The sequence below is a fragment of the Dermacentor albipictus genome, chromosome 1 (assembly GCF_038994185.2).
Source record: "Dermacentor albipictus isolate Rhodes 1998 colony chromosome 1, USDA_Dalb.pri_finalv2, whole genome shotgun sequence".
In the NCBI taxonomy this organism is placed as follows: Eukaryota; Metazoa; Arthropoda; class Arachnida; order Ixodida; family Ixodidae; genus Dermacentor; species Dermacentor albipictus.
In genome coordinates this window covers 153,934,407-153,962,329 of record NC_091821.1, presented here as the reverse complement: position 1 = coordinate 153,962,329, position 27,923 = coordinate 153,934,407, and the positions used below count along the sequence as shown (strand labels likewise).

At 46.5% G+C, this 27,923-nt stretch overlaps 1 protein-coding gene and 1 pseudogene across 1 annotated transcript; one reads left to right on the top strand and one right to left on the bottom strand.

Annotated features, from left to right (window-relative positions):
- Positions 1–13: 13 nt before the first annotated feature.
- Positions 14–20,645, bottom strand: LOC139059687 (cytoplasmic polyadenylation element-binding protein 3-like). The gene is made up of 3 exons (XM_070538136.1): positions 20,562–20,645; positions 11,898–12,089; positions 14–259 (listed from the first exon to the last, which is right to left on the bottom strand). The coding sequence occupies exons 1-3, from the start codon at positions 20,643–20,645 to the stop codon at positions 14–16; spliced, it is 522 nt and encodes a 173-aa protein (XP_070394237.1).
- Positions 20,646–27,032: 6,387 nt separating this feature from the next.
- LOC139055053 (U2 spliceosomal RNA) lies at positions 27,033–27,198 on the top strand (annotated as a pseudogene).
- Positions 27,199–27,923: the final 725 nt, after the last annotated feature.

Genomic DNA, 27,923 nt, shown 5'->3' with positions numbered 1-27,923 from the left:
CCACACCGAGTATTCAATCAACGCGGAAGGTCACCCTCCTCGATCTTGTTGCCTTCCGGCGCTGCGGGGCCTGGGTAGGCTGCGGAGTTTGCGGTGGCTGCGGTGGCTGGGGAGGTTGCGATGGCTGCGCAGGTTGCGATGGCTGCGGTGGCTCCTCGGGCGGCATGTTGAACTCCCTGATGTAGGACGCAACGGAATGGTACGTCGGAACGTAGTCAGAGATGGGCAAGCGAGGACCCTCGACGACGCCATCTACGCACTGAGGCCAGACACAAGAAATGCAAGCGCCCATCGCTTAGTTCTTGTCAGTGTCGAAGGTGCCGGAGTCTCGTGCAGCAGGTTAGCAAGAACGGCGTATACTGGAGGTCGATCTCACCGAACGAGTGAAGCTCGATGACACGTTCGAGAGTTGGTCCAACTTCACTTGTTCACACTGGTGACCCAGGACGCTATTTCTGAGAACTCCTTTCGTATTGGGCTGGGCACGAACGTGAGGCGACTCGGGCGAACAAAAGGCAGCCACCAGTTGAAACGCCGACGTTCGAACAACTATGGTTTTGGTGACACGTGCAGAGCCGCGTGCGTACACTTCGTCGTCGTCGTCGTCGTTGCGAGGTTTCGAGCCTCTACAAAAATTGCCAAAGCGAAATGCCTAAATAAGATTAATTGAAGCGTTGAGTATATCCTTTGCTAAAAACATTTACAATGCTTGAGTATGTGAGAAATCTCCCTTGCCGTTTTATAAGGTAATAATTTGCCAATTAAAGCAGAGCCATTGCTACAAGTCAAAACTAGCTCGAATGAATTAAAAAAAAAGGCTGATCTTCTTCCATTTTCTTTACCAACGCTGCAATGCACGTGCGCGCCTCTTTAAGCGCGAGGCGCTCGCGAACCTTGCATGCTCTGCGGAGTGGAAAAGCAATGCGCACTTCTTTGTCCTGGTAGACGGGAGCCTAGCAGAAGCGACTCATGGCCCGGAGTGTCCGGCGTTTCAGTTCTAGTTATGGCTGTCATGGCGTGTCGTACGTGCCTTCTTTTCTTGTTCGTTTGTTAAGCGCGCAACTGAGCGTCAATAAATCATGTACACCTGTTTGCCTGAGCTCCTTGGTTCTTAGCCGTACGAGTGGGCACGTATAGAAAAGGTGTCCTCCATGAAAAATTAAAATGGTTCCACTTCAGTCCGTTTCACGTTGGCACTGCTTGACCACCAATGCATAAATAGTCATGCTTTTGTCCGAAAAGCGAAGCATTGATTGCGATGTGAAATTATTTGACAGCTATACGAGGTAAGGTTAGTGGATTTATCTACTTTATGTAGTGCAGTAAATATTGGCTTATCAACAAAATAACCAAAGCATGGTTTCATGCGCACACAATGGAACACGATCAATCTCCTCTCGATGACTGCAGACGCTCGCAGTCATCAATCAGCACCAAGGTCGTACATTGTAAAGACAGAGGACCAGCGGCTGCTGAGGAAAAACAGGCAACACCTGCTGCGCATACCATGAAACGGTGCAAGCGCGGAGGAAGGCCAGGTTGTCGAAAGCCTTGAACAATTGAATAGGGATAAAAGCCAGGACGTCAATCGCCCCGAATGGCAGGGGCATGGAGACTGTCTAAGCATGGTGGATCCCAGCCGAAACCCGTGAAACACGCCAGGACGCTCCAAGCCCTCGGGAATAATCTCACAGGGCCAGACATAGCATGGTGGATCCCACAACAGTAATGCCTGGTAGAGATCATGGTGGTGTCAACTCTTCAGGTCTACGAAAACCAACCAGGCAATGTACGAACCTCGACGGTGTCATTATAACAGCAATTTTCACCAAGTTTCATATTTAATTTTTGTATGAGCCTGAGAAGGTGTATCGGATTGTAGTTTATCAGCATAACTGTAGACGTCATACCTAGCATTTCCATACTTTGTTTCCTTTCCCTCTTTTCATATCGTTCGCTTTAAAAAGGCTGGAAATAAACTGTTGGGCATCTTTTGTGGTGGCAGCCTCAAATCGCAATGACTGCCTGTTTCTTTGAGAGCTATGCCACCGCTGCCAATGGCAATTTACGTGCCCTTTCGCTGCTACAGATGAAAGGCGCCAGTTTTTTCGCTCAATGGGCCATTTGACGCTTTCGCATAAAAAAAAGAACCTTGCAGCCAGGCAATTTTCATGGCTGCCGGGACATTGCGGCGTCCTGCTAACCACCTTCTCCATGACGCTGCTCGAGAAGCTACGCCCGCTTTGAGCACCGGCAGTATAACATGAACAAGAGTAGACGTTGCAAGAGAGCTTCGCCACCTCGTACGTAACATACCGCTGAGTCATGAGAATACTCCACAGAACTCCACAGATCGCTTATACACCCTGTATGCATCATTACCACTGCAGTTACCAACAAATTTTTCACGACGTGACACGGCAGTGCAGTGTCGACTGTAAATAGAAGCAGCCTGTATTAATTCGTACAACTATCAAATTGGAATAGCTGATTCATCCATTTACGCTGAGTGCAGATGTGAAGAGACCATTGATCATCTTCTGTGTCACCGTTCACGCTTCGACAAATAACGCCCGATTATCCAGTGTGCCTTGAGTAGACTGGACGATCAGCCTTTTAAAGAAGCAAGTGTCTTGGGTCCTGGGAGTCTGGCTTCACATCTTATTAGCCCAGAGAACTACCCGTGCTCTTCTACACTACCTGAAGGCGACAGACCCGAGTGCCCGACTTTACATATGCTTCACCTAGCTAACCTAGCTTAGTGCATTGCAAGTGTGGTCAAGTGCCATGTGCGTCTGTCCCTCTCTTTCACTCCCCCATCTTTCACCCCACGTGTAACGTAGCAAGCTGGACAAAGTCTGGTTATATTCACCTTTGTTTCCTTGCCTCCATTTCTAGGAACTTCCTCGTACGTAGGCCGTTCGTGTAACAATTTTGGCGTTGTGAAATAACCTACACGGCCTTTTCCATTACGCACAAAATATTGGAGCTTCGTCACTAGAGAGTAATAGTTCAGCCGGCTTACAGGCCAGCAGGCCCAATGGGCCAGCGGAGACGCCACTGCGAATGTGCTGTACGCTGGGGCGGGCAGCGTTTTTTACGGAGCGGGCCGCTCGCTCGCTGGTATCCTCTTCCCAGCAGAGCGCGCGCAGCAGACGAGCGATTTTGCGAAGCAAACATGGCGACCACCCGCACGAACAGGGGCATGTAGTCGGCGTCTTCTTCAACTGCGGCGCTGGCTCGCCTGCAGGCGAAAAAGCTTCAGTAATGTTTCACCACTGAAGAGGACCTCTGTATCTTGCGAAAGGTTTCAGCAACGAGGCCGTTTGGCGACGGTTTGACGTGGACAGTGGCGTAGCCAGAAATTTCGTTCGGGGGCGGCTCACATTGCAGCTCGGCCTCCTCCTAAGAGGAAAAATTAGGTCGGATGCTCCTATCTAAATACACGTAAAAGGAAAATTCGTTTTTCTCGGCAACCACTGCACCAAGTTTGATTATATTTGTTGCATTTAAAAGAAAAACTTAAATTCTAGTGCCTGTTTGTTTCGAATTTTCGATTTATGTCGTCAATATTTTATTGAAAAGTGGCACAAATCGAAGTTTTAGAATACGAAACAATTAAGTTTTTAAATCTGTAAAGCGGCAATGAAAATTGATATCACAATTCCGTGAATTGCACATAATGGTACGTCTACAGCGGACAAAATTGATATGTTAACATGAGTCTCAAAAAGTTAAGTATTATGGAAATACGGCTCTTGCAGAAGACCCTTGTACATAACATAACCAATTCATGTAAGATACAAATAGACATATCCTATTTGTCCGCTTTGAATGGTGTAGTGGGTGCCGTGTACAGAACCGCGATATTTGTTCTTCATGCAGAGCTCTTAATTTGTAAACTTCGTCCTAATTTTTTTCGAAGTTCCGAATTTTTCAAAATATTTTTAGGAAGTACCAGCCCTAAATCGAAATTCCGCTTGCAACAGACACTAGAATTTAACTTACTCTCTCAAACGAAACAAATTTCATTAAAAGCGATTCAGGAGTTATCTCAGAAAAGCGTTTCTGCGTTTTACATGTATCTGAATAGGCCGCGTCGGAGTTGCGCCCAAGCTAAGCTTCCTCTTAAATAATTTGCCTAGGGATCAAATACATGACTAATAACCTCATTGCCATTGCCAAAGATGCCGCAAACGAATTCTTGAACGCTACGCACTGTCAATACAAGTAAAATACGTATTTTTTCATAAAATATTATATTCGTATGTGCCAAAAATCGTGCCCATCGTGGCTGATGTCAATGCTTCCATGTTTTTGTCTATTTAATAATAAAGAAAATATCACATGAACTTTAGAACTACATCAGTTCGAAATCAGCAAAGCAGTGCATGTCGCTGATATAAAAAATGTAAAGGCCATGAAATGAACAAGTTGAGGACAAATATGTTAATGAAACTTTGTCATTCAAGGTCCTTGTTTACATCCTTGTACATATGCAACGGCCAGTAAAAAATCTCAATGACGCTGTCATTTGTTCCAATGTATTACGCAGAAACATCTATCACCGGTCGTGTATCGTGAGTAATTGCACCGAAATTATACTGGCAGCAGAGAGCACGTATCAGAAGCAGGAGTTCTGCAGAGTATACGAGGGTGAGTCAAATGAAAGTGAGCCAATGCAAATATGTGACAAACGGGGTACTTTATTTAAAGTAGCCTCCATGAGCATTTAGACATTTAGACATTTCTCTCATTGACTAACGAGTCGCGTAATTCCCGTCTCATAAAGCTCCTTGGGTTGCTGCTTTAAAACGTCTGCAACTGACTTTCACGTCATGGTCCGAGACGAATCTGGTTCCCATGAGCTGTTTTTTCGGTTGCCCCAAAATGTGGAAGTCGCAAGGCGAAAGATCTGTGTTGTTTGGCGGATATTGCAGCATTTCCCACTTGAACTTCGCCAGTTTTATATTAACCACATCAGCGAGTTGGAGATCGGCATTGTCGTGGAACAAGATCAACCCATTCGTCAATTTTTCACGTAGTTTGTTCTTGACTGCGACACCCAGGCGATCCGGCGTTTCACAATATCGTAAACAAGTGATAGTCTCTCAAGATTCAGTAAATTCTTTCAGTAATGGCCCCTGACGATCGAAAAATAAAAGTCAACAACACCTTTCCGGCGGAAATGGTGGCCTTTGCTTTTTTTGGGGGGTGGTGAATTCAAGTGTTTCCATTGTAAGCTTTGCCGTCGTGTTTCAGGCTCGTAGTAGTGGCACCATGGTTCGTCCTCGATCACACTTGCAGACAAGAAATCGTCACCCTTATTGTAATACCGCATCAGATGAGTAAAGGCAGCACCGAACTTCTCCGTATTCTGGCGGAGATTCAAAATCTTGGGCATCCATTGCGCACACAAGAGCCGATAACCGAGATGTTCATGAATTATGGCGTCAACGGTGACGGTGAACCGAACCGTGACTGATGTTCACAAGCTCTGCCAGTTCATCGATGCTTATCCTCCGTTCTTGTGTCATCAGCTCATCAACCTTTGAAATTTTGTTAGGGGTGATTGCACGATGGCTTTGTCCCAGTCTGGGATCGCCTTTGCAACGTTCACGTCCTTCTTTGAACCGTTTGTTCTAACGCTTCACAGTGGCCAATGAAATGCAATGTTCAATCTACACGGCAGCCATACGATGAGTAATTTCTTCTCGGAAAACACCTTCACCTGTCAAAAAGCTCACGGCACCACGCTGCTCAACTTCTGGAGCGTCCATTACGTCACGCAGCCATGTTCAACCAAGTTTATGAGCGCATTAAAGAACATTTACGCTCACACCAGCGTGCCACTTTTGTAAATGAGAGATGCCTGCGTGCTACGCGCAGGCCTTGCAGCTAATGAACAGAACCATCATTGCGCGGGGTGGGTAGGCTCACTTTCATTTGACTCGCCCTCGCACATTAGAAATGCGAAGATACAATGGAATATACAAATGCTAAGGATACAGCTTGATAAAGGGCAAAAAAATTGCCACTGGAAACAAAGATCACTGCACGTATACACAAAACCTCGCAACAAGATATCTAAACATACGTATAAGTTTCCAATAAATCTACGTATCTAAGAAAAAGTCATGGTATATAATGGGTCAAACAAGGCAAATAAACATGTTGCGCAATCGCAGATTCACAGAATCCTAGATCCCGCCCCAATTCCATCCACTCCCTCCGATGTATCACGCGCGACGGAAGGCGCGGCGCGCTTGCTCCCCGCTTTTCTTCTTTCCGCACTCAAGACTGAGCCACCATCATCGGCTCACCCATCCCCCCCCCCACACACACACACACGCTTTCACTTGCACATACAGCATGCGGCGCGCGGTCACGATGTTATCGCCCTTCGACTTTATGCGGAACATGAGGGCGACGGTGACGGCAGGAATGCGCCTAGAGTCTCCATATAATTGCTATCGCAATAATATAATGAGCATCTGGCAGCTGAAGCGTCCCATGGTCCATTACTTTCCGCAAACGAAGTAACAAAATAGAACTTTCACCATGCGACAATTCGTTGCGCCGTAACATTTTTTTTTCCTTTTGTGGGGCGGGGCAACCGTAACGAAAAAAAATACGCAAAGGGGAAAGTGTGTTGGTGACAATCGAATGCCTACTTTGGGCAACTAATGTGGCTATTAAAGGAATATCGAAGAAAACACGACACGCTTGGTTCACCAAGAACCATGTGAATACTGCTCGGTATCCTACACTCGCGAGACAAGACTTTCTGGAGAGGTTGCGCTCAAGCGAACGCGGTCCAATCCGTCGAGTCCCCTCATTGATGGCGGCGAGCGACCATTGTTTCTTTTTCTCGTCTGCTAACTAGAAAGCATCCAAAAACTCTGCCAGGTGAAAATGCACTCGGCCAGAGAAAACCGAACGCGCACCGAAGTGCGCCGCGCGGTCGGGGCAACACGAGAAAAACGCATGCGCTTTGGCTGGCTCTGGCAGCCCCCGGGTAGGGGAGCGAGAACAACACAATAGAAGAGGCTCAACGCGGTCTTCGCGATTAAAAGTCATAGTAGAAAAAATAAATAAGAACGTAGTTACCTTGGCTGGCTTTAGTGTCTTCACTGGATGCATAGGTGCAGGTGAAAAAAAAATTGATATTTTTTATGTGACATAACGGCACGAATGAACCACCACAACGCTTCGTCTCATGGGGCCTCCCTGCGGGCTTTATCAACTTGTCTGATAGTGCGTTGATTTGGCTAGTCTCGTTGTATGGCCCGATGTGCGACTTTGGAAAAGTTAATGCACCTTTGGTGTCAAATATTTATGGGAACATTAAACTTACAAAGCTATGCAATTGAAAATCTAAAGCACACGTTTGGAAATGTCAATGCACCTTTCAAATCAAAAGTTTATGAGAACTTTGTACCCATAAAGTTTCGGAATTGACATCCACGCGCTCCGTAGATTCCATGATAGAGTGTAGATTCCGCAGCCTCCGCGAGATGCCGCGGCGAGCCCGTTCGCCATCAAAACGTCCTTGAAACTTAGTGCTCGGATGGGGCTGCTTGCGTTATGTGACTCCCGGTGCATGGGCGTTGCCGCGAAATCCAGCCCGAGTTCGCAATTTTTGCGGTGAGATGGCTTTTCGAGCATGAAAAATACGTTCTATACAAAACCCAGAATGATTTTTTGCGCCGGGGGTTGCTTTGGTCGGCGGTGCATGGACAGCGCGAAAATATTTCAGGGGGGGGGCTGAAGCCCCATAAGCCCCCCCCCCCCCCCTGGCTACGCCCCTGGACGTGGATGACCACGATCGAGAACCTGAAGCGAGCGTGCTGATCTTTTCGCAGTACCTCCAACCTTGTTCGACAGCTGGCGCAGCAAAGCGCTCCGTTCTAGTGTTCCTCTATACGCTCCCGCTGGGAGCATATACAGGGACACCACTAAGTTCTAAAGACACCGCTCGACGCCACTAGACCGAGCGTCGGATTACTGAGCCAAAACTTCCTTCCGTAGAGCGCTCCGCTGCCGTCTCCGCTCGCGCGCTGGCCCGTAAATCCGCTCAGCTATATCTTGTACCGCTCTTGCATGATCTGGCAACTTCAGCGCGTGTGTTTGCGGAACAGATATGATAGCGATGAAACACTCACACTGTTTTTATTGCGATAGCAATTATATGGACACTAAAGACGCATTTTTTCCGTCGGCGTTGCCGTAATGTTCGGTAAAAGCCCAAGGGCGATAACACCTCCGCCGCGCGTCGTATGCTGAAAGTGAAAGCGAGCGAGCGAAGTAGACGCTCGCGGCTCAATCTGGCGCGCTCGAAGGAAGAAACCGGAGAGCCAACACGCCTTCCTCCGTCGGCGAGAGGCCATGAGGTGTGGAAGGGAGGGAGCGGGGCGGCGTTGTGCTCCGGTAGCGAATAGTGTTCTTGTACATGCTCCCGCAAGGAGCAGAGTTGCCCATAACCTTTCCGGCGCCGCTCGCACCGCTATTTGTCGAGTGCTATCACGTGTTGCATAATGACGTCAAATGTTCAACTGCGCCGCTGCGAAGCCAGCTTTACGTGCGCGATGCCGACTTTTCGTTTCCGTCAGTTCCATCGACATTGCGATTAGCGGACCGTAGAGCGTGCGTTGCATTCATTGGCTCTGGGCTGTAGGTACGTTATTCGACGATATTAAATCATGACCTTGGCGAAGCGATACGAAAGACATCATATTGACACTTGTATTCCCGTATGACGGGGTGCAGCGTACCAAACTGCATAAACGACACGGAAGGTGGCAAAGCTTTTACGCGGTGCCGCGCGGACGGGCAGACGTGCGCCGGCTACCAGTATGTGGCTACTGCGTATCAGCAGAGACCGGCCGGCTCCAGAAGGGACAAGGATATGCGAGATGCATTCGCCTTGTTTACAGAGGTGAGTTTTGCCTTCTGTACACTGAAGCAACATTTATCTCTAGTAACACCCCTGTTAACGCTGGGAAACGTACGGGTGGCATGAAAAGTTGTTCGCTTGTACGATTTTTGGCGTATATGTGAAGCGCGACACAGATGGGGGACAATAAATGAACGACACGTCTGCGTCGCGCTGTACATTTACGCCAAGGATGTTGATTTACCAACTCGCCGAATTCGCTGTCTTGCTTGTACGATTGTTCTGACTATGAGGCCCTGGAACGGTGTTTTCAAAACAGAGTAAATATTACCGGATACAGTTTACCCGCTGCACCCTGGTTTTTCCCTCCTGTCTTTTTTAAAATTTTTGGTCGGCCTTCTGATTTTTCACGCAACGTTGATTGATGTGCTAGTGTTCATTGTTTTGTAGTAAGCGAAAACCTCGCGCCCTCCCACTTACGAGACAGCTGCGATAGCTTCGGCATTTACCGCCCGCAATATCTTGTTTGTTCGATCGACTTTAGTCGACGTGAGCAATGTAAATTTATGCCTGTGTGTTTAATAACTGCTGTATTATATCACATTGACCCGAGTGGTATGAAAAGATAAAGAAAAATGTGTGATGTGTCTGCAATGTGTGAATAATTACTTTGCAAGTTTGCCATCTTGGTATGATTAGTGCAATAAAAATAACCTGTTGTTACTCTTAATAGCTTTTTGCGTTTCCAGTTGCTTCGAATTCTACCCTCCTCCCCCCCCCCTCTTCCAAAGTTCCAAGAACAAGCACTCTTGCCCTTCTGCCAGCTTGCAGCCATTGGTAATCCATTCCATCGTACAAAATAAATTTGATCTAGACGCTCGTCCATCTTTAATCTTTTAGCACTTGAAGATTTGCTGCTACGAAGCAGCTCGTAAGCCTGCGGTATGAATGAATCGTGAAAATGAGCTTTGCATAAAATGTGCGCATGTGAACATTTGAAATGCGTTTAAAACTATGTTTCGGCACTGCATATATCGAAAACGTGCAGCTTCTGTGAACGACCGTTGGTGATAAATGACGCTTTGTTAACGGTCCCTGACTTAACCGCCGGCACAATAGTTGTCTTGGCAACGATCAATAATCGGCTGGTTTCGGCAGCCAAAATGCGCTCACATAATTGCCCACCTCACGCGTGGGAAATTATATACATATACATATATATATATATATATACATATATATATATATATATATATATATATATATATATATATATATATATATATATATATATATATATATACACGTTCATGCGTATGTTTGTACATGTGTAAATATGTACATGCAAGCAATATTTCGGTGGTTTGGGACCCTGGGGGGGGGGGGGGGGGCATTCCGGCTATGCCAATGGTTCGAGCGTAGCCTACATTAAATAGTATCGCCTTGCTCGGCGCTTGCGAACAATGGGCGCATGTAGCTCGCGATCGGCAGGCAAAAAAGCTAACGGAACACCGCGCGGAATTCGCCTCCTGCACGCGCGAGGAGTGGCTTCACTGCATAGCTGGAACATACTGCGGCCCTATGCGCAACTCTGCTTTCTGCGGGAACCATACAGGGACACTAGCGGCAGGTGCGCATTTCGCGACCGGGCGCAAAGGGAACTGACGATCGCGCCTCAATCTCGCGCGCCACATGTGAGGAAAGCGGGGAGGCAGCTCTGGAGGGAGGGAGACGGCTACGACCGCATGCCGGTGTCCTCACCATGGACTGATAGAAGTATGATAACGATGGATTCAGGAACGAATGACGCCGATGGAACGACGAAGGCGCTATGAGGACAATGGAATGAAGACGACTGTATGACGACGAAGGCTTGACGACGACGATATGGCGAGAGCTGGTTGACGAAGCTGGAATGACAACGATGGAATAACTTCGATGGCATCACGACCTAGTGATCCAAGCTAGTAGTCACCCTGGGTCCCGCGACCGGTCTGGTGGGCTAGACCTGCCGGTCCCGACGTGGGACTAGGCGGTGGCGCGACGAAAAAAGTTCACTCACTCACTCACTCACTCACTCACTCACTCACTCACTCACTCACTCACTCACTCACTCACTCACTCACTCACTCACTCACTCACTCACTCACTCACTCACTCACTCACTCACTCACTCACTCACTCACTCACTCACTCACTCACTCACTCACTCACTCACTCACTCACTCACTCACTCACTCACTCACTCACTCACTCACTCACTCACTCACTCACTCACTCGCGAATGTCGATAACAATCGCATGGCAGGATCTCATAAACCTGTAGCACAAGAGTCACTAGAGGGAAGCGTGACTCGCTTTGAATGAAACATCTTATTTGAGAGAAGCTGTGCTTTTGGTAAGGCCACCCAATAGAGCCAGCATTGCAAGACGTAGCGGTCGCCCAAGCCTTAGCGTGCATCAAGCGTAAGTCTAACAGCTTGAGCTTTCATAATTTACTCATACGCGTGAGAAAGAAAGGAAAATGTAAATGAGCGGTTAACCACACAAATTTATTGACATCAATAAATATGACCGCTGGCTCAAAACCAAAACATTGGTTTCAGTCACAATAACAATAGCAAATTCTGTCAATGATATAATAGCAGGAAAATGTTTGACATAACTGGCCGCACCAGGGCAAGAAATCAGAGCATGGAAAGCAGTACAATTTGATATCTGGTGGAGCATATGTTATGAGATCGCAGCTGCGAAGTGAAGTCAACTCCCATAATCACTTGCTGCACTGCGCTAAGCATTTTTCGCCCGTTTTCCACCGGGATCCAGCTGATTAGCTATACCAAGAACGCGCAGTGGATTGGCCGCCGCAGGTCCGTTAATTGTGACTACAATATCATGCACGAACGTTACTGTCACTTCGCGCTAAAGTACAGTCCAGCGTGTTGATATCCACACCGAGTAGTCAATCAACGCGGAAGGTCACCCTCCTCGATCTCGTTGCCTCCCGGCGCTGCGAAGCCTGCGTAGGCTGCGGAGTTTGCGGTGGCTGCGGTGGCTGCGGAGGTTGCGGTGGCTGCGGTGGCTCCTCGGGTGGCGGCATGTTGAACTCCCTGATGTAGGACGCAACGGAGTGGTACGTCGGAACGTAGTCAGAGATGGGCAAGCGAGGACCCTCGACGATGTCATCTATGCACTGAGGCCAGACACAAGAAATGAAAGCGCCCATCGCTCCGTTCTTGGCAGTGTCGAAGGTGCCGGAGGTCTCGTGCAGCAGGTTAGCAAGAATGGCGTATACTGGAGGTCGATCTCACCGAACGAGTGAAGCTCGATGGGACGTTCGAGAGTTGGTCCAACTTCACTTGTTCACACTGGTGACCCAGGACGCCGTTTCTGAGCACTCCTTTCGTATTGGGCTGGGCACGAACGTGAGGCGACTCGGGCGAACAAAAGGCAGCCACCAGTTGAAACGCCGACGTTCGAACAACTATGGTTTTGGTGACACGTGCAGAGCCACGTGCGTACACTTCGTCGTCGTCGTCGTCGTTGCGAGGTTTTGAGGCTCGAGAAAAACTGCCAAAGCGAAATGCCTAAATAAGATTAAATGAAGCGTTGAGTGTGTCCTTTGCTAAAAACATTTACAATGCTTGAATATGTGAGAAATCTCTCTTGCCGTTTAATAAGGTAATATTTTGTCAATTATAAGCCAGAGCCATTGCTACAAGTCGAAACTAGTTCGAATGAATTAAAGGAAAAAGGCTGATCTTCTTCCTTTTTCATTACCAACGCTGCATTGCACGTGCGCGCCTCTCTTCGCGCGAGGCGCTCGCGAGCCTCGCGTGCTCTGCGGAGTGGAAAAGGAATTCGCGTTTGTGGTCGGAGGGAGCCTTGGGTGGCTTCTCAGTCCTAACTCCGTTTCAGACATCGGGTGCAACGCTGTGGAAGCTACTGGCGTAGCTTCCACAGTTTGCATGCTCGATCGAGCATGCACGTGAAGCTGCCGCGATGGGCTGCAAATGAAAAACAACGAAAAGCAAATTGATATATATAAAAAAAAAACATGTTAGGAGTCGAATGAGTGCATGGTTTGTTTGTTTCGAAGGGTAAGTTCTTATTTTTATTGAGAACTGACCTTATGAAAGAGCATTTTCACAAAACTCGGTCAAGAGAAACCGAACTGTTTCTAACTGCGAACGTAACCACTGCAGAAAGTATCTCCAGCCTCTACAGCGTTGCACTTGATGTATGAAACGGAGTATAGTCACAGCTATTTGGCGGATCAGTTCGCTTTTTTCTCGATCGTGGAACTGCCCACGTATGCCGTTTGCTTCACGTAACCTGAACTAAACTTTAGATATAGAATGACGCACCTTAGATGAATGAGACCAATGTGATTGTTCGTAGTCGTCTTGAGTTACTGAGAATAATTTTTGAAGATGCGATCAGTCAGCTAAATATTAATGTTTAACTACTCAAAATATTATGTATTTGTTTTAAGGCTCACTTCATATCTGAAAAGTGGTAGAGCGTGCTCAGGAACACCACGTACATTTCTTTTCATGACGCTATATTTTTCGTGGTTTTCAGGGTTGAGAAAGGAATGACGGCGCTCTTGCGCGGCTGGATTGCAGTGCTGTCAACGGGATTTCCAAGCAAGAAGCTTACATACCCATGGAAAGCCGTCTAGTGTGTTTGAATCCATCTTCAGCGCGACCTATCTTTTATCATTCAGGTCCGTGGTGGATTTCGATCTTCCCAACGAAGGTGCCGACGTACGCTGGACTCCGTGGTCCACGAAGGAAGGAAATAGGCTAGGAGGGAACATAACGTCACGCAGTCAGCCTTCGCAAGACAATTCACCACGAAGCCGTCCCCCTCGCCTTTTCTCTCTCCAAAAGTTGGCCCAACACAGGACCTTACGCTCGCGGACTCGGCCCACTGTGCTTGGTTCGGGGTAGATTTAAATCAACGCTGACTTCTTCGCGTGCTCTGCCCACGCCCCTGTGAAGATTTTCACCTGATGTGCCTGTGAAACTTTGGTAGGTTATAGCATTTATCGTCTTCGTCGCAATGCACGAATGCGCCAGTTGCCCATTGCTGTCGCTCCCGTTGTCTCTTCGGAACTTGCGCGCTACAACTACCACTTACTGCACTACAGCTTACTGCGGCATAATCACGAGTTGGGCCAACTTTTCCTTCACTTCAATTCTTTTTCTTTTTAATTAACGTGATGCTCCATCCTAACAGTTCCTTCCTACCTCCATGCTGACCACTTTTCTTCTCTTGCGATGTGATGGGCGTGCGGCCATCGTTCTCTTGAAACATGATGGAGAGCGCTGCAATCGAGACGCGCAAGCGTGCAGTGACATCATTTTTTTCCCTTGGAATGTCGCTGGATTTCTTAAGAGAGTTGAAAAAAAAAAAGTCACCGTAAATAATTAAGTCCTGGAAGCAACATTATTTTGGTTTCCCTGAGCCCACTCTTTAACTTTGGAAATAAAACAAACTTTGCCCTAAAACAACTATTTAGAATTTTTCATAATTAAGCGCTACAAACTCGCTTGTTAATCGCTCTTCAAAAAGAATTTCAGTAATTCAAGAACGAAAAGTATGCCACTGATCTCAGTCATCTAAAGTATCTAAAGTATACGACTCCAATTTCAGAGTCTGGCTCGAGTTACATGAAACACCAGGTGAAAACCCAAATGTTTCCGCTGCCTACCGATAGACTTGGGCGAAAAGAAGGGAGCCGCTATTTCAAACACCGACGTTCGAAGAACGATCGTCAGCAACACGTTCAGAGTTTGGTGAATTGACTTCGTCGTCGTGCACACCAGGTTTTTTGAGTACCGACGTATCCACACTGTGGATTTCAAGGCTGTCGCGTAAGGAATTCATGACTATAACGTGCCAGCACCGAAATAAGCGGCCACAACAATATGCAGAAACGACCGAAAATGTAAAAAAAAAGTTTCAGTGTTTTTCTTTCTGCTAAGGAGGAGGAGGGGGAAGAGGGGCGTTGATTGCTGCAACGATAAGTTGTAGGCAACAAAAACAACAACAGACGGACCCAGCCTTGCAAAAGTTCCTGGCAGTCGCTCCGCCTGAACGCTACATATCAAAGGCGATACTGTCTGAAGCACTTCTCACACGAAATAGCAACACAAAAGCAAGCTGACACGGAGCCCGATACGCTGTGCCTTTTCCAAACCACGACTATCCACAAGGCTCACCATTCACTTTCCAACCCTACTTCACGGTAAAACTTTAGGAGTAGCCGCAATACCTCTCTCCTAAATATCGTACGTCCTCGCGGGAACAAAATGTCACTAGTATTTGAGCTGACGCGTTCTACTGCTACAATAAATCAAACCTCTAGTTGGTAAGTTCACGATTTCTTCAGCCAAGTCAAAACTACTGCCAGAGTTAAGATCGTATTAGCTGTTTGGGGCAATGGCATTAGGCACGTGCACACCTGCTTGGGCGTGACGCGTGCTGGCATCACGCACTCAGTGGAGAAAAAGCTAGGCATAAATTCGAGGCGCCAACGTTGGGCTCACCTAACTGAAGTCGAAAGATCTAGTTCGGAGACCTAGTTGCACCTTAGCACCCCATGGTGCCAAGGTGCACCCAGGTCCTAAGGAGAATCTTTCTTTGCATTTCGAAAGCTCGGCGCAAACGTAGTGAGCGAACAGCGCAAAAGGTGGGCCAGGAGCACGTAGACGTCGTCTTGTATAGATTATTGTCTGCATTTTGCGGGGTTCACTCGCCATGGCAGATCCCCTAATAGCCCAATCAGCCACCCCAACGGCCCAACGCTGGCAACAAAGCAAAATAATAGCTAGAAAAAAAAGAAGAAGAAAGCAGGTAGCCGTGTGCTGCGCGTTTCGGCCACAACATACTGTACTTCATAACCAGTTGAAGATAACATTATTTAGATGCCGGTGTACGTGCTACCAGTGCTACTTAACGAAATGGTGCACGTCCTTCAGCTGCAGCATGAAATTCTCGATCAGTGCGTTCTAACGGACTCGTGAAGCTTCTGAGCGGTTGATACACTCTCCAGTGAGAGTGTATCAACCGCTCTAATTTTATGCGATAGCATTATCCAGATCATTCAAGGATTCCCGGCGTAGTAGATTTTAATTGAAAACAGGGAAGGAGTGGCGCGTGGAGGCAACGGGGTGAGGATGAGCGAAACACCAGACAGGAGGTGAGCGCAGTGGTCGAAAAAGGAACAGCATGTAACCGTTTATCTCATCTCGGGGCAGCGTTGCGAATTATCTGAGCTAGATGGGTTTAGCCAGTCGTCCCGCCAGTTACAATGACACAATCCCTCAAACGTTATCACAGTGAATCTATCTCTGGTGCCAACACAATGAGATCGCAAAATGTTTACGGAGGACTTGCGTGCCTTTGATCAAAAATATGTGCGCTTGCAATCCGAAGTAGTTGACAGAAAGCGAAAAGTGAGCATCCGAATGCACGCATCGAAAAGCTATCGCATCGCTGAGACGGGAAGATTTTGAGCTTAAAATGGGCGCTGTATTTCCATTCTACGTTGTTCATGCACTAGACATCACTATCGCCGAGGGCCTCATCTTCGTCGCCCAGTGCTCTGATCGTTCCTCTCTGAAGCTGCCCTCGAGGAGAAGCATAACCCCGCTGTTTGCCCACATGTACAGTGAATAAAACAGAGTATGTCACTTACTAAACTTAACAGGCATTCCCTTGGTACTCTTGCATATAGATATAATATTGGTAAATTTCCTATGCTTGTAATTACCAACTACCAGTTTCCTATTATTAGCTTCACGCGTTTTGCAACGCAAGACAACTTGTTGTTACCTATGCCAAACACCAGCTATGGTAAATCCACATTTACATTTGCTGTCACTTCCTTCTAGAACTCGCTGCCACCAAACCTTAAGTATGAAACTATGTTACAAATCTAGCGTACACACATTTCTTCATTGTAAGTTTCAGTGAATTTTCACTTTCTGCCTTGGCTCATCTCCTTTTTCTTTTTTCTCTGTCATTTTTTTTCTTGCAAATTACACAGACATAATGTTTGTATAGTTTCCCACACGGCCTGTATTGTTTGGTGTTCTTGTCATGTGTTGTGTGGGAGGTCCCTCATCGGACTTTGACCCAAGGACCTACCTCTGTATGTGCCTTTTTTAGTGCGTATGCATATAGTTGCTATAATAATAATAATAATAATAATAATAATAATAATAATAATAATAATAATAATAATAATAATAATAATAATAATAATAATAATAATAATAATAATAATAATAAAGCGTCATTGATTGATTGTAAACAAAACAAAGCAAAATATAGTAAGAAAAAAGAAACACCTCCTGGTCCACTAGACATCATCGTCTCAGCGCGGTCTTGCGCCCCGGTCTGAAGCATGTCAGTCTAACCTCCGAGTATTTCGTCATAGTATTAGTTTATTCTAGACGGGAACACACTTACTTGCACTTTTTTTTATTTCTGGGGTTTTACGTGCTAAACCAACGATATAATTATGAGGCAAGCCGTAGTGGTGGTCTCCGGAAATTTCGACCACCTGGGGATCTTTAACGTGCCTCCACTGCACGGGACACGGATGTTTTTGCATTTCGACCCCATTTCAATGCGGCCGCCGCGGTCGTGATTTGATTCCGCGACCTTACTTGCATTCGGGGACTAGGTATGTGCATGTATGCCATCGCTGCTTTCAACATCTTGTTGACATACAAGGCTGTATTCGTTACTGGTTGAGTGAGTGAGTGAATAAACTTTAATTTGGTCCAGCAAAGCGCGATAAAACGCGCACCTGGCTAATCCCACGACAGGACTGACAGATCTAGTCGGCCGGCCCGATCGCGGGCGCGCTGGACGGCCAGGATTTGATCCTCAAAGACGGGACTTCGCAGGAGGGCGTCCCACTCTTCCTTGGTGAACCTCGGGCCCAGCGACCCGCACTCCCAGAGCATATGAGGCAACGTAGCTACCTCACCACAGGCCACGCAAGAACAATTCGGATAAATCTCGGGGTATATGCTATCAAGGGACGCCGGATTTGGGTACGAGTTCGTTTGCAGAGGTCTTAGTGTGACCGCCTGCGGCCTGCTTAACTTGGAGTGAGGCGGGGGAAAACCCTTCTCTCTAAGTAGAAGAATTTAGCGATTTCGTTGTGTGTGAGAGGAGCGTCTCGGTGTCCGGGGAGAGAGTCGCCCGACCCGAGGGCAGCGCGGTCGGTAAAGCTACACGCAGCCTCGTGGGCAGACTCGTTGAGGTTCAGAGGAAGCCCCTCAATCGCCCCGACGTGTGCAGGGAACCAAAGGATCGAGTGCATGGAGGTGTTGTCGTGTTTGGCGCCTTTCAGAATTTGAACTACCTGCCGGGCTACCCGGCCTTTCTGGAATGCCCTGATGGCGGCTTTCGAATCGCTATACACCCTCTCTCTCCGACCGTCTTGCATGGCGAGTGCAATGGCCACTTGCTCGGCCACCTCGGGGTTCGTCGTCCGGACGGAAGCACAGTTGATAACTTTGCCCAGCGTGTCAACGACGGAAACCGCAAAAGCCTTGCCGTCTCGGTACGCAGCTGCGTCCACGAAGCTTGCTGCGATTTTGTCCCTGTTTACTTGCTTTAGCATATTCAATGCTCTTGCCTTGCGACGACCTGCGTTGTGAATGGGATGAACGTTGCGGGGCAAAGGGGCGACCACGATCTTCTCCCCTATTTCTCTGGGGATTTGGGTGTCTTAAGCCAAGTTCTTGGTTTCGTGGTGCCCTTTACTCGACTGATAAGTATGACATGCAAATAACATGGCACAATAGTTCTTTAGTGTTCTAGTGTTAAGACCAGGCACGTGGCTAAAAAGCCCATGTATATGGGCTTTTTAGCATATGGTAATATGCTACCTAATACCAGACAGATTCGTGACATATATATATATACAGACATACATATATATATATATATATATATATATATATATATATATATATATATATATATATATATATATATATATATATATATATACATACATACATACATACATATAATAAGGTGTCATTGATTGATTGTAAACAAAACAAAGCAAAATATAGTAAGAAAAAAGAAACACCTCCTGGACCACTAGACATTATCGTCTCAGCGCGCCTTATATATATATATATATATATATATATATATATATATATATATATATATATATATATATATATATATATACATATAAGACCCTTCCCGTATTTTATAAAATATGCACCAGGATAATTTACAATAGATTACGGGCAACACTTCAGTCAACCAAGAGAACAGGCTGGCTTCAGGAAGCGATACTGTACAATGAATCACATCCATGGTCGTCAATCAGGTAATCGAGAAATCTGCAGAGTGCAATCAGCCTCTCTATATGAATTTCATAGATTACGAAAAGGTATTTGATTTAGTAGAGATACCAGTAGTCATAGAGGCATTACGTAATCAAGGATTACAGACCGCTTACGTAAAAATCCTGGAAAATATCTACAAAAATTCCACAACTACCTTAATTCTCCACAAGAAAAGTAGGAAGATACTTAGAAAGAAAGGTTGTGGGATCGTTCCCCACTTGGGGCGAGTTGTATTTTCATCCACTTTCATTTCGATTTATTTATGGTTTCTTTATTTCATTTATTAAGCCAAGTAATTTCCTCTTTGATGTCCTTGGGGCCAGTGTTTGTTGGCTTCTCATGATATGACTAATAAAAATCGGGCCCCTCAGTTAACCCCCTTTCTTCTCGTTTATAAAGAAAGGCGTCAAACAAGGAGACAAAATCTCTCCAATGCTATTCACTGCGTGCTTGGAAGAAGTATGTATATGAAACTCCATGGGAAGGCTTAGGAGTAAGGATCGACGGTGAATGTCTAAGCAAGATTCGGTTTACAGATGACATTGTCCTGTTCATTAACACTGGAAACGAGTTACAACAAATTATTGAGTGCCTTAACAGACAGTGTAAAATTGGGGTTGAAGATTAATATCCAGAAGGCAATAAATAGTCTGGCAAGGGAACAAGAGTTCAGGATCTCCAGTCAGCCTTTAGAATCTGTGAAGTAATACGTTTACCTTAGTCAATTACTTACACGGGACCCTGATCAATAAAAGGAAATTCACAGAATAAAAATGGGTTGGATCGCATACGGCAGACATTGTCAGCTCCTGACTGGAAGCTTACCACTGTAATTGAAAAGGAAGGTGTACTATCAGTGCATTTTACCGATGCTGACATACGGGGCAGAAACTTGGAGACTGACAAAGCTTGAGAACAAGGACCGCGCAAAGAGCGATGGAATGAAGAATGCTAGGCGCAACGTTGAGAGACAGAAAGAGAGCAGTTTGGATCAGAGAGCAAATGGGTATAGACGATATTCTAATTGACACCAAGAGGGAAAAAGGGAGCTGGGCAGGCAATGTAGTGCTTAGGTTAGATAACCGCTGGACCATTAGGGTTACAGAATGGCTGCCAACAGAAGGGAAGCGCAGTCGAGAACGACAGAAGACTATGTGGGGTGATGAAATTAGGAAATTCGCAGGCGCTATAGTTCGAATAGATTGGCGCAGGACAGAGGTAATTGGAGATCGCAGGGAGAGGCCTTCGTCCTGCAGTGGACATACGATAGGCTGTTGCTGCTGATGCTGTTGCTGCTGCTGCTGCTGCTGATGATATTGGAGGTAGAGAAGAGGATAACTAATGTGCATTTTAGTTGTGTATTCTTACGTGTAATTTCATGTAGCTGTTTCAGCACATTGTTTTAGTCGCATGAGGCAGGCGAACTTCATCCGTTACCGTGGTATTGCGTCTATGCTGTTAAATTTAGGAGCCGAGACATCTTGTCCACACAATCATCGGAACATGCTTTTTGGGTGCTATGACGAAATTATTGATAAGCTTCTGGTCATACTATTTAGAGCTCCTTTATGTGCAAAATAGCTTAACGATTGGACGACAGCACTATATGTTCCGGGAAAGAAGAAAAGAAAAACGTCAATCAGGCTTTACTAGAAAATTCTCGACCCGTATCCATAATCTCGCTACGTGCCAGGTGTGTATAAGATCAGGGTATTCTTATACTTGCTCCAGGGGTGTATAAAATTATCGCCCTGAGCCCCTGCACTGTGATTTCGTATCGGCATGGCACCAAATAAGCCTTCCACGCTTTCCGATCTCGAAGGCCACAGAATCGGCGCAGTGGTGTTATTCTCCGACACTATGCGGCACAATCATCGCGGAGCTTCTTACTGGTCTTGTTTGACTGTTAAATAGTAGAGGTGGGCGAATATTATAAGTTTTAAATACGAATGGAATATTACACACTAACTATTCGTATTCGAAAATGCCCTATTCCGTATTTTTAACACTTAAAACTGACAAACTATTTCGTAACAACCGAGTGTTAAAATCTTGTTGCTGTTCTCCATCCGCTAAACAAAGTATCGCAAATTATCAGAAGTGAAACAACAACAGAAGTTTTCGAAGCTATGCAGGAACAGGGTGGGTAATTGCTTGTTTTCGATTTCGTGGTGGAAGCCTACGTGGCAGTCAGCGATTTTCGCTTGTAGACTATCATATAATGTTTTGGCAGTCTATAGTCGTGTAGCAGTTTTGCAACCAGTGAGTTTTCTTTGCAACGCGCCCGTTTTCACCTGTTTACGGCACACAACTCATTCAGCAGTTTTTTCTTTTCTTTTTCCACAACTTCTGATTTGTTTTGGGCAACCATTTATTTTGCGTTTTTGATAGCTACTAATACAACAGCTATTCATTCTTAGAAGGCTTGTTTGCAACCAGGCTCTAAGTATGTTGAGAGCCTATTCGGGCCGTTTTTAACTGACAATTAGTGATATTGTGTTTAAAACTGATCCTAATTGTCCCTGTAGTTAGCTGCCTGTTTCAGTAGTCAGTACAAACGCGATACATAGTTATGCCAAAGTAAATATTGCGGCTGTAAATATAGGCCTCTGCGTTTGACTATTCAATATTCGATTCGATATTCGATACTTATTATTCGTATTCAATCCTTATTCTGAAAATTCGACATTCGCCTGCCTCTATTAAATACTCTATAGAAACTTACCTCGCATGGGGTAAGTAAGATAATGTCGGCACGAACCAAGCGTGCTGCCTGTAGATTAATTCATAGGTGAGAGAGCCAAGGATGGAAGGAAGGGAGTAAAAGAAAGTAGAACGTCCGCCCGCGTGGGGCATTCCCCGAGTTTTGTAAAGCTCTACATTTGTAACAAGAATTCGTTACTCGTTGATCAGTTGTCCATGACCATACGTCAGACGCCAGAAATGGCGGACGTACGCCTGTTCATACAAACCTCTCTGGAGCGCAAACTACTCCGTGAAAGCCTAATTTCTCACACCGCACTTGGTTCGACTGTATCTACCGGTTCAGTGGGAAGTGCACCGCAGTTTATCTAGCCAGGTGGGTTTTCGATGTGCAGCAGCACAATATGATAGATGACACCTGTGAACTACCGCCGAATTGATAACTATTGGCGAAAATTTACCTAGCTCATGAAATGTGTTACGATACGGTACGTGCCTCGTTTTCTTCATGATACCAGTTGCAGTCAAAAAGTCTTCGTAATTCATTTTTGCCCGACGGCGTAATAATAAAAACAAATGACAAGTAAAACAAGTTACAAGAAATATCAAATTTTTAAACTCCGTCCGTTACGCGTCCAGCTCATAACTACACGGCTCGCGACAATGTCGAAACGCAGGAATTGCGTAGCGCCGCTGAACGTTTGCCTGAGGCGTCTTGCATAGACTCGATAGGCTGCCGTGAGCGTGACTGTTGCCAAACAGGCTGAGTTGGCTATAATTTGATATGCGCAAATGCTTCTGCAACGCGTAGATGTCCCATCCCAGGCGCAACGGTCTGGTGGGTGATACGAAGCCAGGAATGCCAGCAGCCTTCAGCCCATCGATAGTATTGAAGTCTGTCGGTGTATCATCTACACACAATATATTTTGTGCGTTTTGATTCATGTGCCTGCTATTATGTTCAAGTTCGTTGTTACTTATGTGTTAACTTTCTGTTACGTTGTAATGTTCCGGACATGTATTCACAAGAAAAACTTTTACGATAGTATCTACCTTTTTTTTTAAATTTTCCTGTGCTGCCCCCTGGCGCACGCCATTTGAAACATTTTGGGAGGTTGCCAGGGTTTCGCCTATTGATTTGTGTATCGGCACCCATGTTGAGTGTTTAGAAAAAGTTTATTTCCACAAAAGTCAATAAGTGTGCTTTCGTTGTGCGTTTTGAGGATCGTGATTGATTATTAACGGCTTCTCCAGGGCAGCATGTCGTTCCTGGAAGCCATGCAGTACTTACCGACTAATGGGCGAGAAGGCCTGATGGCGCTGTTGTTCTGTTGTTCTGTTGTACAGCTATCGGTGGAGTCGCAATGCGGTACAAGGCACGAATGTTTGCAGCCGTACGTGCGCGTTTTTTTTTTTTCCGCGATCAGGCTACGTGCGCGACTCTTCCAAAACGCGTTGCGACTAATTTGCTGTAGGGCAGGCCACATGGGTCATCGCACCGTGAAAAAAAAAGGCTAATTGTTCGTAAGAACAAACTCCAGCCAATCCTGACACTGGACATATGATTAGTGAAGACGGCCGACCAATGGTAACGATCAATTACGAAGAAATGCTTTGTAAATTCGGCCCCCTGTTTATTTGCGTGTAATATTTTATTAGCTGTCTGCATGCTGTCTGTATTGCTTGATTACCGTGGGCTGGGCTTAGGCAATCTTGTTGCGACCCGGAAGACAAACAATTCTCACTATATACAGCACATCTGGTATAACAAGGAACTGCCTCCAATTATGACTATGAACTTCATATCCGCCAAAAGGCACTTGAAGCGGTCTGAACAAATGGGAATCATCGGGGGGTCACAGGCCCGGTGATTGAGTCACGTGAGGAACAACAACACGCAGACTTTTGACACGTTTGCTGCCACCATGTGCGTGCCGCTTGGCAAACGCCATGCTCATGTCAGTGCAAACAGACCGGAGCCACAGATTGTTGGACCTCATCGCGTGCTTCACATTGTCCTCGAGGAGGTGAACATGCGAAATACCGTTGACACTCAGCTCTCTAAGCCCTTGGTGGCCGACTGTTTCGTTTTTGTGGTTCTAATAAAGCTGCGAGCACATTCTTTTCCGGCGTCGCTATAGTGGTCGGAACTTGTTTCGTTTTTTTTTTTCGCCTAAGAGTGGAACCACTCATCACGTGCTGGGCTGCATGGTCCCTCAAGTTTCACCCGGAAAAAGGCAGTTTCATGTCCATTTACCCGTTCCATTCCGGACGACAACAGTCGAGATGGGTGGTCCTATCTGCGCGTGTCAGTCAAATCAATGAACTTTTTTCTTTAACCACCGCCTCTCATCACTTGCCTTCATCACTTGTCTTCACTCAGGCTGGCGGTTGTACTTCCCGCTGGCTGTAGTGGACACAGCCCTCGCATCCAATGACAATCCATTAGAATAAATCACCACCTTCAGCGTTCTATATGCATCCTGCAGCTACCTGCAGACATCTACTCGATACTACTGTAGGTCGTTTCGGTATAACTACATGATTAAGACTTCACTGTAGTGCAGATTGTATTGGAATCGGTGGTGTACCGAGCTATGTGTAACATTCCATTACGCAACCAATTCAACAACGTCGGATTTATAATTTATGACGTCAGCCACAGCCGAAGCGGGGTGCATCAGAGGAGTTCGACTTCCCGCTTTATATTTTGTTTTGCCATTTATACGCCCGCTAACCTGCCACGCAGGCACAGCAGTGCTGATTGCACAGCGTGTGGTATGCGCATTGGAGGTAGTGTGCTTCCGTCGTGGGACACTTCTCCCGAGGACGTTGGGGGCAATCTGGAGAGATCTGTGTAATGAATGGGCGAAAAAAAATATTCGGCACATACCGGCCTACACTGTGGCATTTCGATCTTCTTAAAAGATGTAAGCGTAGCTAAGACACGGTTACTTTTTGACAGCGCCTCGTACACATTATGCGGCGGCAGCAGCCACAGCGGCGTCTATCGTCGTTTCGAGCGGCGCTGGCGTCCGTTTGCGTGCGGGCGTTGCACGCGCCTACGACGGAATGCGCGGCAGGTTTTTCGCAGGAGAAGACACGCGCGTTGCAAGCCTAATTCGACGAACGAGCGCGAAGCGCCTCGGAGGAGCGTCGACGTGGATGTGCGCCTGCAGCACGAACGCGCAACCGACGACCCGAAAACGACGATGTGCACTCCGCGGAGAAAGCACTTCACGTGCGCCGATTCGGTCCAAGGGCCCGAAATTAAGCGTTCTCGTTTGCATCAAACATTCAGGCGTCAAGAGTAGCTTGTAGGCGCCCGATGCTGCGAGAAGACATTCTTCGCTCTAACTTCTTTCATGTTTTTTTTTCTTATTTATTTCACCCGAGTTTGTGGATTAACAGGTTCTTGGTCAAACGGGAAACACAGCAGCGCGCGGATTGTTGGCCAGCCCCCAGAAAGGTTCACACGTCGCGCAGAGAGGAGACGGGAGGGGGGGCCGACTCCGCGGCTGCTGTCGCGCACCGCCCTGTCGGAGGACGACCAGGCTGCTGGGTATTCCGGCAGCGCGCAAGATTATGCAAGAAAGAAGAAAAATGGTCTGACGCTGCGTCAACTGCAGGCGCGCCTCCGCGATTCATTGCCGCCACGTCCGCGTGATAGGGATCGGGCTCGGCCGGTCGCGTATTTTTTCTAGTTTTTTTTTCTAGAGGATTCGCCTGGGTATTCAAACAGAAAAGCACAGCGAGGAAGCGAAACCCAATTATGTTCCTGCGGGAAATCAGGCGTTCTTACGAAACGCGCTTACGGTTTTTCCCCCTTCTTGAATACTATATTATGCGCAGCAACTGACGTGGTCAGCCTGAACGACACAGTGCGCCGACGAGAAAAATAAAAAGATTGTTGGCCGTTCGTTTGCGTCTCTATACGCTTCGAAATTACGTGCCAGCGCCGCTGTAGCGAATGTGAGGATGGCAGCCTTAGTATGCAGAAGTGACGACGTAGAATATAGGGACTCCCAGGCCCGGATGTACTTGAAACACTTACTCCTCCGTGAACGTGTTTTTATACGTACTGAAAATAGAACACGTGGGGCCGGGAGGCTGCAGGAAGGTATTCGCACAGTTTCTCTCATTACCGCACGTCTAAGCAGTGGGTGGAGAAGCGTCAGCTTGCATGCAACTCATGCGTCGTGTTTGATCACGCAATAAGAAAGCATCCGCCTCACTAGACATTATTCCTGTGACCTCGCTTATCCAAGTTATGGGAAGTGTCCCCCACAGTACCCAGTGTTAGACACTGCTGAGCGCCGACATATTTCGAAGGCGATTGAAACGGTTAGGCAGAACGCTTCGACTCGGTTCAGTGTAATTTTTGACGAGGCGCCGTCACGTCAGAAAAAAATACGGAACATTCTCCGCAACACGATGGACATTCTCCGCAACGACGATGGTGTAATTGTAGCTGAGCTGTTTCGTGATTGGAAAGAGGGCGAACGCGCACTTGACTGATGGGACTGCGATGCGGCTGAATCTCTAATTCGCAGTCCCATCATGTCCAGGGGTCTCCAAAAGCCAAGTCGGACATGGGCTCGACAGACGTGAAACCGAAATTATGGGCAACACAGAAAACAGAACTGGAACTGGCTTCGAAATAAATAAATAAATAAATAAATAAATAAATAAATAAATAAATAAATAAATAAATAAATAAATAAATAAATAAATAAATAAATAAATAAATTTTATTCTATCGTGCAAAAAGGGAGGCGGAGAGGACAACAACATGCTAGAGAATTGCGCCTCAATCCACCTTGTGAAACAGAATTTTGAACATATAGGTACTGACTCATTTACCGTTATTTTTATAGACATTCGCGTGGACCAAGAAACCGCCTCCCCGAGGAGCCGGAGGAAACTAGACACGCGTGACGTTTCGACGAGACCGCCACCACGGCAGAGCGGAAGGAAAGGAGAAACGCAAGCGCTTGGAACGCCGACAAAGAGAGGGCAGCGGGAACGTAGACGTGGCCGACGCGGGTCCAAGTGTATCTGCTTAATATCTGGTACGGGTTATATTTGGACCCAAGATACTAAACTTATTTTTGCAAGTTGGCGCAGTGCTGAAGCCTGCTTCACCTCCGCCGCGGGTCGGCCCGGTATTGCACAATCTTCGGGATCGGCCCACAATTTTCGTCTACAGACATGGATCCGCTGGAAACTAGCCATATACAGCTTCGCTGTGAAAACTGTCGCACTGAGTTCACCTTCTACATTGCTCAAGGGGAAGCTAGCGCAGGTTTTCGTGTCCCGCAGCAGGAATGGCGGCCGCAGCGACCTGGCATCGAACGTGATACAACTTCCTCAACAGCAGAATGCCTCTCAGCTGTTGAACCCCTGCTGCAGCTCTCTTAGCCAGGAAGTCGGGAAAATAGGCGCTAAAGCTGCACCGCCTTCTCACCTGCTCTATTTTTTTCTAGCAAAGAAACGAGCCAGGGGCTCACATTTGCATGTTTGTATGCATGGCGCTAATAGAAAAGAAGAGGGGGAAAAAGCGAAAAAGGAATTGATACCATTCCATACCATTAATACCATATTTGATACCACGTCGTTTCTTCAAATTCATCCAGGGAGGCATATACGCCTCCTTAAGACACCAAGTGGCTTAACACGTAAGTTCGTAAATTTTTGAAGCACTTCCTACAACTCCGAACGTCTAACCCAACGTCTCACTGCAGCGCCGTCGGATATTAGGGCGACGTATGCTGAGCAGCTGAAGAAATAATAATAATAATAATAATAATAATAATAATAATAATAATAATAATAATAATAATAATAATAATAATAATAATAATAATAATTCTTTAGTTAAACTTTAAATGCCAAAAGAAGAGCATTAGAGGAGAACACATTCG

Bases quoted from the DNA above. Each gene is read 5' to 3' on its own strand.
- LOC139059687 (XM_070538136.1), bottom strand. From the start codon at position 20,645: ATGCACATTAGTTATCCTCTTCTCTACCTCCAATATCATCAGCAGCAG. The intron at 12,090-20,561 runs GTATGTCCACTG...GTCTGGCCTCAG, and splicing joins ATCAGCAGCAACAGCCTATC to TGCATAGATGACATCGTCGA. The intron at 260-11,897 runs GCAACGAGATCG...GTCTGGCCTCAG, and splicing joins AGGCTTCGCAGCGCCGGGAG to TGCGTAGATGGCGTCGTCGA.